Source organism: Asterias amurensis, chromosome 3 (genome assembly GCF_032118995.1).
Source record: "Asterias amurensis chromosome 3, ASM3211899v1".
Classification (NCBI taxonomy): domain Eukaryota; kingdom Metazoa; phylum Echinodermata; class Asteroidea; order Forcipulatida; family Asteriidae; genus Asterias; species Asterias amurensis.
Window position 1 is genome coordinate 15,672,139 of NC_092650.1, and position 12,631 is coordinate 15,684,769.

At 36.7% G+C, this 12,631-nt stretch overlaps 1 protein-coding gene across 1 annotated transcript; it reads left to right on the top strand.

Annotated features, from left to right (window-relative positions):
- The first annotated feature begins 310 nt into the window (after nt 1-310).
- Nucleotides 311-12,274, top strand: LOC139935229 (cilia- and flagella-associated protein 418-like). The gene is made up of 5 exons (XM_071929729.1): nt 311-586; nt 5,434-5,506; nt 6,295-6,428; nt 7,749-7,897; nt 8,789-12,274. Exons 1-5 carry the CDS (start codon nt 402-404, stop codon nt 8,893-8,895), a joined length of 648 nt encoding a protein of 215 aa, XP_071785830.1. The 5' UTR covers nt 311-401; the 3' UTR covers nt 8,896-12,274.
- Nucleotides 12,275-12,631: the final 357 nt, after the last annotated feature.

The window sequence follows — 12,631 nt, forward strand, 5'->3', positions numbered from 1 at the left end:
TTGCTCTTAAGCCTGTACCACACTAAATAGTTAAACTTGCTTCAGTCTTGAGGATAAATCTGTCAATGGGGAATCCGGGTATATTAGTAAGTTTTCCATATTAGCAAAAAAATGCAACAAAAGCAAGTGAAAGTTTCAAATTCACAAAAGAAAAAACTAAATATCACATGTCACTGCACTACTATGCTCTTTTTATACATTTTTCAGGAGTCTCCAAAAACGACTTGGTAAAGTTGAGGGGCGGGGCTCGTCCTCCTTTTCACCCTTTGACCTCGGAGATATGAATTATTCATTATTGACCAGATGGCTCTGAAATCGGTGGAAGATTAAGTTGAGACTGCCTAATTTTGTCAAAATAATGTCCTCTCTGTTTAAAACAAGAGCAATTATTACGTGACAATATGGCAGATGACATCGACGACCTTTTAGACGAAGTAGAAACTAAATTTTGTGTCAGGACACCTGTTAAAAAGGAGAAGTCCAGCCGTCGCCAAGAGGACCAGAGTGGCAATAGTGATGCAGCGGGCAAGAAGAAGAGTTTGGACGGCGGGGGAAGTCGCCGCGCGGCAGCCACACAGTCAAAACGGTATGGATTTAGCTAGGTAGATAACAACCCACTGATCTAGATGTTGGTGATACTTTTTCAGTGTAAATGTGACAACAATATTTGTTTCAAAACAACAATACATGTCACAATTTCTGGTGTTGTTTTACTCTGATTTTGGTAAAGTAAATAAATTCATGGTAGAATAATTTACATTAACTTAACAATAAATTAGTAAATAAAAAATTAATATTAAATCTATTTGATTGCGTTGTCTACTGGCTAAGAAAACAGCAAAAAACTGCCCTTGGGTTTTTACAAGAACGTTGAATTCATCCACGTCGAGCGCGTACAGAATGGAGCACGGTACCAACCACATCTTTCTTGAATGCTGGTCATCTCGCCCCCTAGCAAGCTTTGCCAGGCATTCATAAAAGTCCACCGCAGTTTAGAAAAGTTTGGCTTTTAAGAAACAAGTCGTGTTAGAAATTACCTAAATTCTGCATGCTTGCATAGAAACCACAATAAAATGCCTGTGATACTCTTTACAGACTATGATAAACACTTCCATCAATACAAAATTTCAACATTTTCTTTTACATGATTGATCCATTAAAAGCCAATTTAATGTTTTTTGTTTCTCATCAGCACCGTTTTTGACCTTTGACCGTGTATGGAAAATACTCTCTTCTAAAAAGACTCCTTGTAAATGAAAAATCCTCAAAAGGTGGTCTGACAAAGTGTTTATCCTTAAAGAATTGTTTTCAAGTCAACTTCCTGCTGTGCTAAAACTAAGATAATTTAAGGGGGGGCACAAGGGGTGCACCATTTTGAGGGGGCACCTGTTGCCAATTAAAACAGTAGACTCCATTTGCAATTTGCAATTTTTTTTTTTAAAACCTTAATTTTATAGGAATCTGACGTGTCAGAGTGTCATAGAAACGAATGGACCCTTCCCATGAAATATGCTAATTACATTCACGCATGCGTACAAACCCTGTTGGTTGGCAAACGCCATAGCGTTGTGCACTAAGCAGACGCGCAATCTCGTCTGCGTCATGCACCCATTAGCCGTGTACAAAACAGCGCGATGTTCCCTCATTTTGCCAACCAAAACGTTAGTGCGCACGCGCTTTGTGCAGCTTAAATATTTCATGGGAAAGGTCTATTATATTGTCTGCTGGTAAATGAAACTGAAATTACCACATTAAAAACACATCAAAGCTAATGGCTCTTAAAATGGGACATATCCCATAAATCCAGATTTGAAATGATCCCCCCACTTGATACGCCAGCTGTTTACAATTACACAATCACATTTTATGTAACCCTCAAAAGAAACAGAAAAAGAAACAATCTGACTAATGGTGATTACTCAAAGTAATTATTAGCTTAAAACCTTACTTGGTATTAATGAGTAAATGGGGAGAGGTTGGCATTGTAAGAAACGGCTCCCTCTGAAGTGGATTAGTTTTCGAGAAAGAAGTAATTTTCCATTAATTTGATTTCAAGACCTCAGATTTAGAATTTGAGGTCTCAAAATCAAGCATCTAAAAGCACACAACTTCGTGTTACAAACAAGGGTGTGTTTTTTTTCTTTCATACCTAGTTATCTTGCAACTTCGGTGACTGATTGAGCTCAAATTTTCACAGGTTTGTTATTTTATGCATTGTTGAGATACAGCAAGTGAGAAGACTGGTCTTTGACAATTACCAATAGTGTCCACTGCCTTTAAAAGGTTTTGAAATTTATTTAGAAAATGAATTTGTGCCCATTCTGAATCATCCATTTTAAAAAATATATTTTGTTAAGATTGTGGGTGGGTGGGTCAAAAGAAATAACTGAAAAACCAAATAATCTAATTTTAAATTAAAGAAACAATCTTCTTTGTTGAGCAATTTCTTTTTTTAAATCAGTCTTAACCAACCCAAAACCCAGTGGGAGAGATAGCATAAACTTCCTTGTCCATTTTAGCTACAAAGGTGCACTCTGGAAGCATGAAATTTACAATGTAAGCTTTTAAAAACTATTGAGCTGAGAACATTGAGAAAATACCGACTGCATTGGAGAAATATCTTGTTCTTCAGTGTATAGAGTACCCTACACCATACACCATGCTTATTTTTAGCCTGTCAATATTTTGCAAAAAAATATTTTGTTTAACATTGATTAAATTTTGAAAGACCCCTTAAATGTACAATACAAAATACCCCTTATCAGTTGACCAGAAACTAATTATATTTTCATTAGCCTAAAGGTCATTCAATGTAGGCCAAAACAATAATTAAAAGGTGACTTGTTGAAGTCTATTATTAACCCTTCCTTTTGACTGCCAGTGTTTGTATTATAGGCCTTACATAATAAATTGTATGTTTGCTGTAACCCGACCTACCCTAAAAAATGTGAACGACAGTTAAATTTTGTTCGTGTTAATTATTGGTGGAGGGATGATTGAAAACCTCCACAGAAATTTACTCTTTAAAAAATTAAATTAAGAATATGACTTTAGTATAAGACAATACCACTGTTCAAAATTGTGTTTAAATGCCAACAAAACAGTTGTTTTGAAAAACAAATTCAATACATAAACTTAAAACATTTTTTCTACAGCCATCTTGAGAGATTGTCCATGCTTGGTTTAAATTGTTCTTTTGTGTAGCAATTGTGAGAGCCTGCTTACAACCAACAGCAATAAACACATCAAATCAGGGATTTTTTTAATCCGATCAAGCTGCCCTTATTTTCTTTCACAAAGCCCTTTTTTAATGCCTAATTAAGATTGTATTGTATTGATCTTTTGTGCACTCATTGGTTGCTAGGTGACTGTAACTATGGCGATACTATGCAACACAACAGATTCAGAAATGGTACACACAGTCACTCGAACAGGATTTTCAAGGTGACAATTAGTGCTGTTAGGCGTTCCTCATGTTTCAGTCACACACTTCAATAGAAAAATATAGGCCTACCCCCCCCCCCCACCCCCCCCCCCCAAAAAAAAATTTTTGGAGATTCCTTCCTGCTGTATGTGTTTGATTTCACGACAGATGTTGAAAATTTAACAACAGCACTTTTTTTTTTTTTTTTTTTTTTTAAAGCAATACACTTGACATTTGAGATGTGCTGCCATATATATGTACTGGAGTTTAACATAATTTGAAGGAGATACATGTACTGTGTGGTGTACATAATGTCATCTACTTCTATTTTTACGTACCTGAAAAGTGTGTAAAAGCCCAGGGGTAGAATTCACAAAGAGTTAAGACTAGTTTTTTCTTGAGTTAGAATTCACAAAGAGTTAAGACTAGTTTTTTCTGAGTTAGGACTAGCCATACGTTTTTAATATCTCCTAGGACTAGTCCTATAAGTTAGGACTAACTCTTTGTGAAATCGGCCCCAGAACCATTATAAAAAATTATAACAGTGACTCTTACTAGAGCACTATTCTGAAGTGTGATCATTGCGCTTTCAACCTAACATATAAAGTACCAATGGGCCATTTAATCCATTCCTCAAACTCAGCTCCGATAGCACATTGCTGCCAACTATGCAATGATGCAGCACATTACAATAAATAATTCACAGTAATCATAGCAGCCCCTCACAGTACCCATTAACTCCTGGGTAATGAGACGCAAATATATAAATGTCTTGCTCAGGGACACAAGTGTCTTGACCAGGATTCAAACCCAGACCTACCAAGTCTCACGCATTAGGCGTGAGACTCATGCATTTGGGCTCTGTCTCACGCTCACACGCACAGCAACACTTTTCACGCGCATTGGGGCCAGACTGGAAAAAAATAATAATTAACGACAATGCATTGCCAAATCATGCTCGTGTGTACAAAAAACGCAATCTACAATGTTTGCACAATCTTCAGATTTCACGCAGTTTATCAGAATCATCAACTTGAGCTGCCGTACAAACAGAGCGCAAATTTGCAGATTGCGCACACTTTTGCTCTCCCAGCAGGTTCAGCTAAAATTCGGCAGAGCGCAAAACTCTTATTGCACACAAGTTTTTCCCGATTCGTTTAGCAAATTCGTTAAATGTGCTCCACTAGCTAAGTCACAACGGGCAGTTTTGGACAGAAATAATCTGACACAATCGTACCTCCACATTAACCATCAACATCTCCTGTGTACCTCATGTGAGTTTTAATTATTCTGAAGAGGTTTTTGATGCATTTTGGAACACTTTTTTGTCCACAATTAAATTTCTTCAATTTTTTTCGAAAGGCTTTCTAAATCTGGCAAATTTTTTTTTTCAAGGGGGGGGGCGTGGTGGTGAGCTTTGAAAAATCTCACGCATAGCTGGCCTCTGGACTTGGCATCTCTGCAAACCCACACCATGCAATGAGTCTGATTTGCACTGAATTGCTTAGCAATTATGACACACAACCCCAGGGTACACTACTACATACACTTGGGGTTTCTTGATCAAAAGTGGTCTTTAAAAGAAGTAAATGTTAAAGCAAAAAGAAACATCTGTTTTATTTTCTAAGTCAAACATTCGCTTGTTTATTTGGATATATTTTTATCAAACTTATATTCAATGCATTTTTTTTATCATTACAAAAAAAGAAATTGGCCTTTAGTGTATTTATAGTTCTGAGCAGACTGTAATTTGGGGTCATTCCTGCAATAATAATAAAATATTCTATCTGTTCTACTTTTATCCTATTTTGTTCCCAAGGTTTCTGTTGATTGCTTGTGCTGTAGAAAACTGACTTGAACACTGTACAAAACACTATAACCAATAGTTATGTCTAAGGCAGTCCCCCCCCCCCCTTTAAAGTTGCATGAAGCAACTCTTTGTGTCAGATAAAAGGTTTTGGGAACAAAACCTCTGTCCTCATGAAAGTTTTGTATTCTTCTTTTTGCAGTACTTCAAAATCCAGGGAGGATGATGACCTCAATTCAATGATTGATGACATCATAGATGGTCCAGAGCCACCGGTAAGTTCCTGCAATCATTAGTCATCTGATTTCAAATAGACCAGCCGCCGATTTCACCAAACTCTTCCTAACTTATGATTCATCTTAGGACGGGTTTAGTTCCGTATCCAAATACGCAGGACGAATTGAACTCATCCTAAGTTAGGACGGGTCACTCGTCCTGACTCGAGTTAGGATTAATCCTAGCGTTTCGTGAAATCGGCTGCTGCCCCCTTTGAGTGCGTAGTGCGCTACACTAAACACACGATTCAGTTCAGTTCAATTCCATGCAATAATGATTGTCCGCATTAAAAATAAAAAATAAATCAGAAATTTGACACCTACTTGTCAAATAAAAATATACATTACAAAAGCCTCACCCGATTGCATCTCTGAAATCCTACTTTAAAGGGAAGGTACACTATTGGTAATTGTCAAAGAGTAGCCGTCATAGTTGGTGTATCTCACCATAAGCATAAAATAACAAGCCTGTGAAAATTTGGGCTCAATTGGTCATCGAAGTTGCGAGAAAATGATGAAAGAAAAAACATCCTTGTTGGACGAATGTGTGTGCTCTCAGATAGGAATAAAAGACTTCTAGCTAGAAGTCTTTTATTATTTTAGTGAGAAATTACCTCTTTCTCAAAAACTACGTTACTTCAGAGGGAGTCGTTTCCCGCAATGTTTTATAATATCAACAGCAGCTCTCCAATGCTCGTTACCAAGTCAGCTTTTAAGTTAATATTTGTTATGAGTAATAACCAAACGTGTACCTTGAGGGTTTTTGTGGGTTTCTCTTTTTATCACAGAGTGCTTTAAACAGACAGGGTAGTCAGAGCAGTGTACATTCAAGAACTCAGAGCACATCTCAGCGGCGATGTCATCCTGTTTATGTCGGGGGTAGTGACACCCCTATGGGGATAGGCTCCGCTGTGTCGCAGAGGTAAGGAGGGGGCAAGACAGGGTACCTAGGGCTCAATGGGGATAGGTTCTCTGTGGGTGCGTTCGATTAGCTTCCCTGGGTTTTCCCCGCGGTGCTCACTTGGGTGAGCCCCTGACAAGAGCTACAGGAACGATCACTCACCGCTCTCATATTGACATCATGCACCTGGGGCCAGCCTCCAAGTGACCCACTCCATAAGCAGGGCACTGGGGGCTGACCCGGGTGAGCCCCTGGAATGACGTCAAAGCTATTCGAATGCACAGGGGGCAGACCAGAGTCTACTCAGGGAAGCTTAAACGAACGCACCCTGTGTCAAAGAGGTAAGGATGGGGGAAGATAGGGTACCAAGTGTAATGTCTTGAGTTCCACAAGAGCTGTTGCTTCATTGCTTGCTTGGTTTATGGTGTCTCACACATGTCTTGCTTAATACACGATATATACAAATCAATGGGCTACTGTTTCAAGTGTACACTCACTGTATGGGGTGGTGGTCTCTACATGCATTATTCATTGGAAAAACCCTATAGAGACCGTATTGCATAACCCCCTTTTTTGCTTTGAAAGTTGCCATCTTGTAGGTCAAACCGTATGTGTGTCCAAACGCGTACATCAAAGAAGCACACAGCACGCAGCATTCCCGGTTTGATTTCTACGGCACATGCACGCACACACCCAGCCACACACGCGCACAGACACCATCTTGTAGGGCAGATATTTGAATGGTGACGTCATATTCAATATCTATATGAAAGTTTTTAAAAGAGCAGTAAGGCCAAAACCGTAGGGCAACAAAATCCATGACCTCTGTGACCTCAGTGTAGGTCCAGGCCTGCATTTATCATAAAGTATTTGCTTTGAGTTCAATTGGAGAAAAAGTTTGCGTACCTGTAGCTGAAATTATCATTAAAGCCATTGGACACTTTCGGTAAACAGTTTTGTCCAAAGGCCCACACTTTGTGAATCACAACTTAAATATATAATAACAAACCTGTGAAAATTTAGTCGTCGGAGTCGGGAGAAAATAACGGGAAAACCCACCCTTCCGCATGTTTCGCCGTGTCATGACATGTGTTTAAAATAAATTTGTAATTCTCGCTATCAAGAATTGATAATTGTTTTAATGTTTCCTTAAAAATGAAAGCATTTCATGGAATAATATGTCAAGAAAAGTCTTTCACCATTACCGTCTGTAAACCCTGTAAGTTATTGTAAATCTGTGAACTTTTTTTTTTTTTTCCTGTTCCGAAAGTGTCCAATGGCTTTAAGGTGAAGTGTAGGACAGAAAGAACCTGACTGAGAAATACTGTTATTTCCTCACAGAATGTGTGATCAACTACGCTGTACATCATGTGACTTCAAGATCGTCTTTTTCGACAACTTTGAGTGGGATTCCAGCTGTGAATACCTGTTTTTCAGGAACAACGTTCCGGACTTCAAGAAATTAAGTGCCAAGTTGAAGAAACGGAAAGGTAAGGTTTAAAAATCTGCATATTTCTTTATCTATAAACATGAAACTGTGCAAGTTTAAATGGTTTTGATACCTTTAGTAGATCAATTTTTTGTCCCATAACATGAATCTCTATTCACTGTAGAAGTTCCAGCTCTAGTCATAAAGTTTTTAAGAAAAATTGATTGCAGGAGAGTTATTGGCCAGGGCCCAATTTCATAAAACTGCTAAGCACAACAATTTGCTTAGCATGAAATTTCTTCATTGATAAAAACAGGGTTACCAACCAAATTTCCATTTGTTGCATATTGCTTGTTACTGGTATTCAGCTGTTGTTTGCTTATCTTGAAAATTACGTGGAAATTTGGTTGGTAACCTTGTTTTCATCAAGGAAGAAATTTCATGCTAAGCAAATTTTTGTGCTTAGCAGCTCTATGAAATTGGGCCCAGATCTCAATATGGCCTGAGTGTAATTCCAGGCCTACATGTACATTATTTCATTATTGTATGATTTGAGGCATTGCATGGTGAGGTATCAATATATATTTGGTTTTGCGTTAACACCATGTGTGTATTTATTTGCCAGGTAGAATTTGTTCTTAGTGAACTGTCTTTCTTTATTCTACTATCGCGGAGTAGAATATCGGATGTTCGGAAGACTTCAGGAAACTTCTCAGTTCTGAAAAGAACTCCTGAAATCTCCCGAACACCGGATAATCTACTCCGCAATAGTAGAATAAAGAAAGACAGTTCTCTAAGAACAAACTCTACCTGGCAAGTAGATACACACATGGTGTTACCGCAAACCAAATATATGTTTCATTGTTGTTATCATCACTATTTCGATAAATGTGTGATGACGTCAATGCAGATGGTCTATTGTTAACCACTATTGATTGTTTTCTCATTTCAGGTTGTAGAGCCTACGCATGCCAATGTATGTGGAGATCAGTCAAGACTTCATTCAAAGTAGATCAGGATACTCAACTGAAATGGGTTTGCGGCAAGCATGCGTTGTGATGTAATTCCCCTCTTTTTATGTAATTCTGAGTTTGGTCTGGAATAACAGGGCCATTGCCTCTGTCACCCTTGGACACAATTTCCTAGCGCTGTTTAGCAGCCGATTTTGTGCTTACTGTGCGATTTTCATAGTGCTGCGTACTTGTAAGCACACAAAAAGGCAGGCTAACCTTCCGGTGCTTACTGCACACAAAAAAATGATGTCACAATGCAAATCCATGGCCACCGTAAAAATTTTGTTTGCTACAGTAAGCACAAAAAATTTGCTAACCATTAAGCAGGAAAACAATGCAACAAAAGAGGGTATTTAAAAAAAAAAAAACTTTTGAGATGATTTGATGTGTGTGCGGCGTTTGCAATGAATTTGCATTGTTGGCTCACTCTTCTGATTAGATTCCTTAAGAACCAAATGTTACATAACTGCTGCAGATTGATTGGAGACTTCTATGGATTTATGTTTAAAGGATTCAGGTACTTTTTCAAAATGTCCATAGATTCACATTAGACTTACAGGGTTTGAAGATAATATAGTGGAAAGCTTCCCTTCAAATATTACTAACAAAGGTTTTGTAGTTTTTGAGAAATTGGTAAAACAAGTCACAAACTAATTTTGGTCTCATGAGACCAAAATTATTTTAGCATGTAAAATCCCCTTAACCAGTTTTGATATTATACCAAAACCATAGGGTAACTGGTTAATATGTGTTTATGTGCTAAAACTGAGACGAATTATTACTTTTACTCATTTCTCAAAAACTAGCACCTCAGTACCTCAGTAAGTAAAATTTCAAGGGAAGCTTTCTACTATCATAATCTTCAAACTGTGTAAGTTTAATGTAAATATGTGGACATTGTGTTTTTTGTTAGGAAAAAGTACGTAATACCCTTTCAGTAACATCTTGGGGACAAGGGATGTTGAAATAGATTATCAGGAAGTTGTACTGATCATTAGTTGTTAAATGATGCACAAAATATAGTCATTGTTAACTTATTTTAATGGGTATGTTAGCGATGGGGGCTGAAGTTTTTCATGTAATCGTTCCCAACCATTTGTAATAATTATAATAAAATGTTGAAATTACTGAAAGATTTGGATAAAGGATTACAAGGAAATTTTTATTATTTAGTTTTCACACACAATATTTTTCCGTATCTGTAGTTTTGGTAAATAAAGGTCTGAAAATGCAGTTCCAATTGAGTGTTCACAAGGCTCTCTCTCTCTTGAGATTGCTCAATCGATATGTTAAAGGCATTGGACACTATTGGTTAATTACTAAAAATAATCATAAACCTTACTTGGTAACGAGTAATGGGGAGAGGTTGATAGTATAAAACATTGTGAGAAACGGCTCCCTCTGAAGTATCGTAGTTTTCTAGAAAGAAGTAATTTTCCACGAATTTGATTTTGAGACCTCAGATTTAGAATTTGAGGTCTCGAAATCAAGCTTCTGTAAGCGTTTTTTTTTTTCCTTTCATTATTATTTTGCAAGTTTGACGACCAATTAAGCTTAAATTTTCACAGGTTTGTTATTTTATGCATATGTTGAGATACACCAACTGTCAAGACTAGACTTTGACAGTTACCAATAGTGTCCAGTGTCTTTAATGGTAGTTTGTTTGACCAGAATTCTCCAAAGGTTAGAGGAGGAAACCTAGTTCCGAATGTAACAAACTTTTTGTGTTTATGTTTGATGACTTGTCTTTTCTCTATTTTTGTAAATAGAATTGTTTCAAGGGCTTTTGGGTCATTGAGCTTAGAATGTGTAATAACTGTATATTTGTACATGTTTGTGGTAACTGAGAAAACTTTAAGTTTATTTTATTACCAGAACATCTTTTGCAATAAATTCCATGTTTTTTTCTAGTAAAGGGTTATGTCGGGTTATGGTTCCCCATGTAAAGTACACAATTGGATTGTTGAAAATGTTGAGGGAAAATTTGTATAACTTGTTTTCTTACAAAAACTAGTTGGTATGACACTGCTCTAGAATTGCAAAGTCGTGGGTTCGAATCCCACCCGAGTAAAATGCCTGTGATTTTTTTACAGGACTCGGGAAATACTGAGTATACAGTGCTACATACATCGGTGTATATGGGTAAACCAAAATAATTTTTTATTGTTTTTCTTAATTGTTTTTCTTACTCTAAGGGTCGCAGCAAACAGCTACGATTATCACAGCTGACGTTTAGCTTTTAGACTAGTGTGTCAAAGTTAGTGGAGAATACATCATTTTGTAAACATAATTTCATGGGGAGGACGTATTCTTACCATAATGTGAAGTTTGCATAATAATAATGTTTTATTTCACCTGTGGAAATTATGAAGACTTGCACAACCCTAGCAGTGTCCATGGTCAATTGAGAAGTTTTAACTTTAAAAGGATGAGATCAAAAGCAATTTTGGAAGTAAACGTGTGATGTATGTCACCTCGTTCGTCCGCGACTACATTATTTATTCAATTTCTTTCAAACTTTTATTTGCAATTTAGAAAAAGGTAATATTTTTTAGCTTAAAGTTTATGTCATTACTGTTTTATTATAATGTCACTGATAGGGTTGTCATACCATTTTCAGCATATTTTATGTGAGTTGTTTAATTTTTGAAACCAAGCTTGGATTTTGGCTCCTGCATATTGGAGTCTCGTAGGAAAGCACTTGTTTTCTAAATAACTGAAACGGCCAAATCTCAAGTCATGGTTGTTAAAAACGGCCACAGTAACACCCCTACCTCAATCATGTTCTAATGACATTTTATTTTGCAACAAAAATTGTACATGGCCTGACGTTTTCCTCTTTCCTTCCAGTGTGTGAATAATTATTATCGCACTTTCACTTCAAGTCAGAGTGTTTAGAGACGGTCAGCTCACAACTCAGTTTGGTACATTTGTTTACTTGTTTTTGTTGCCCTGTAAATATTTACAGAATTATCAGGAGAAGTCAAATCCTTTAGCTTTCAAAATCACTCTTTGGAATTTTTTCTTTGTCTTTCGAGAATAATTTTATTATGGAACCACCAAGACATTTTTGTGATCCAATGCAAAATGATGTATGTGTGTGTTGTACTGTGTTGTAATTTTGTGTACCATTTTGCTAAATGCAGTAGTTTGAATATTTTATTTTTTTAGGAATGAAGGTAAACATTTGAAAGCATTAGAGGACTTTAAAAAAAATGTAAAACATAGTGTCAATGTTACTGATATTTCTTTAAAATTATTGTTTAGCGTAAGTCAAACTAATAAGATGTTGTCACTTTAACGCTTCTGAACGAATTATATCACCAAGAATTGTTACATGGTCCATACTTGTTCTTCTTCATTTCTTCTTCTTCATATAATTGTTTCCTTTCCAATAAATAGATCGTTTAAATTTAAAATTTATAATAGAATCAACCGCTTTTTGTTTTTTGGTTTTTTTTTCAGATTAACGTTTGTTGTCATTTTTTGAAAGCTTTTTTTCTCACCCACCCCCCCCCCCTTTGTTTTTGTTTCTTGGCCTTGAAAGATGCCGACTTGATCAGTAAATTTAGAGATGATTTCAAAAAGCTATAGAAATGTTTTATTGGTAAAAGTTTTCATTCAAGAAATTGCACTTAAAATGACTCGTGCCAATGACTCTCGTTTAGATGCTGAATAAAATATATGAAATGAAGATATAGTTGTTACTTATTCCAATGCTTCGAAATCAGCTATGAAAACCGAGGTGATGACCTTTATTGACCCTCCAAAATCCATCACCT

Coding starts and splice junctions, on each gene's coding strand:
- LOC139935229 (XM_071929729.1), top strand. CDS start 402: ATGGCAGATGACATCGACGACCTTTTAGACGAAGTAGAAACTAAATTT. Junction 5,507..6,294: donor TAGATGGTCCAGAGCCACCG/GTAAGTTCCTGC, acceptor TTTTTATCACAG/AGTGCTTTAAACAGACAGGG. Junction 7,898..8,788: donor CAAGTTGAAGAAACGGAAAG/GTAAGGTTTAAA, acceptor TTCTCATTTCAG/GTTGTAGAGCCTACGCATGC.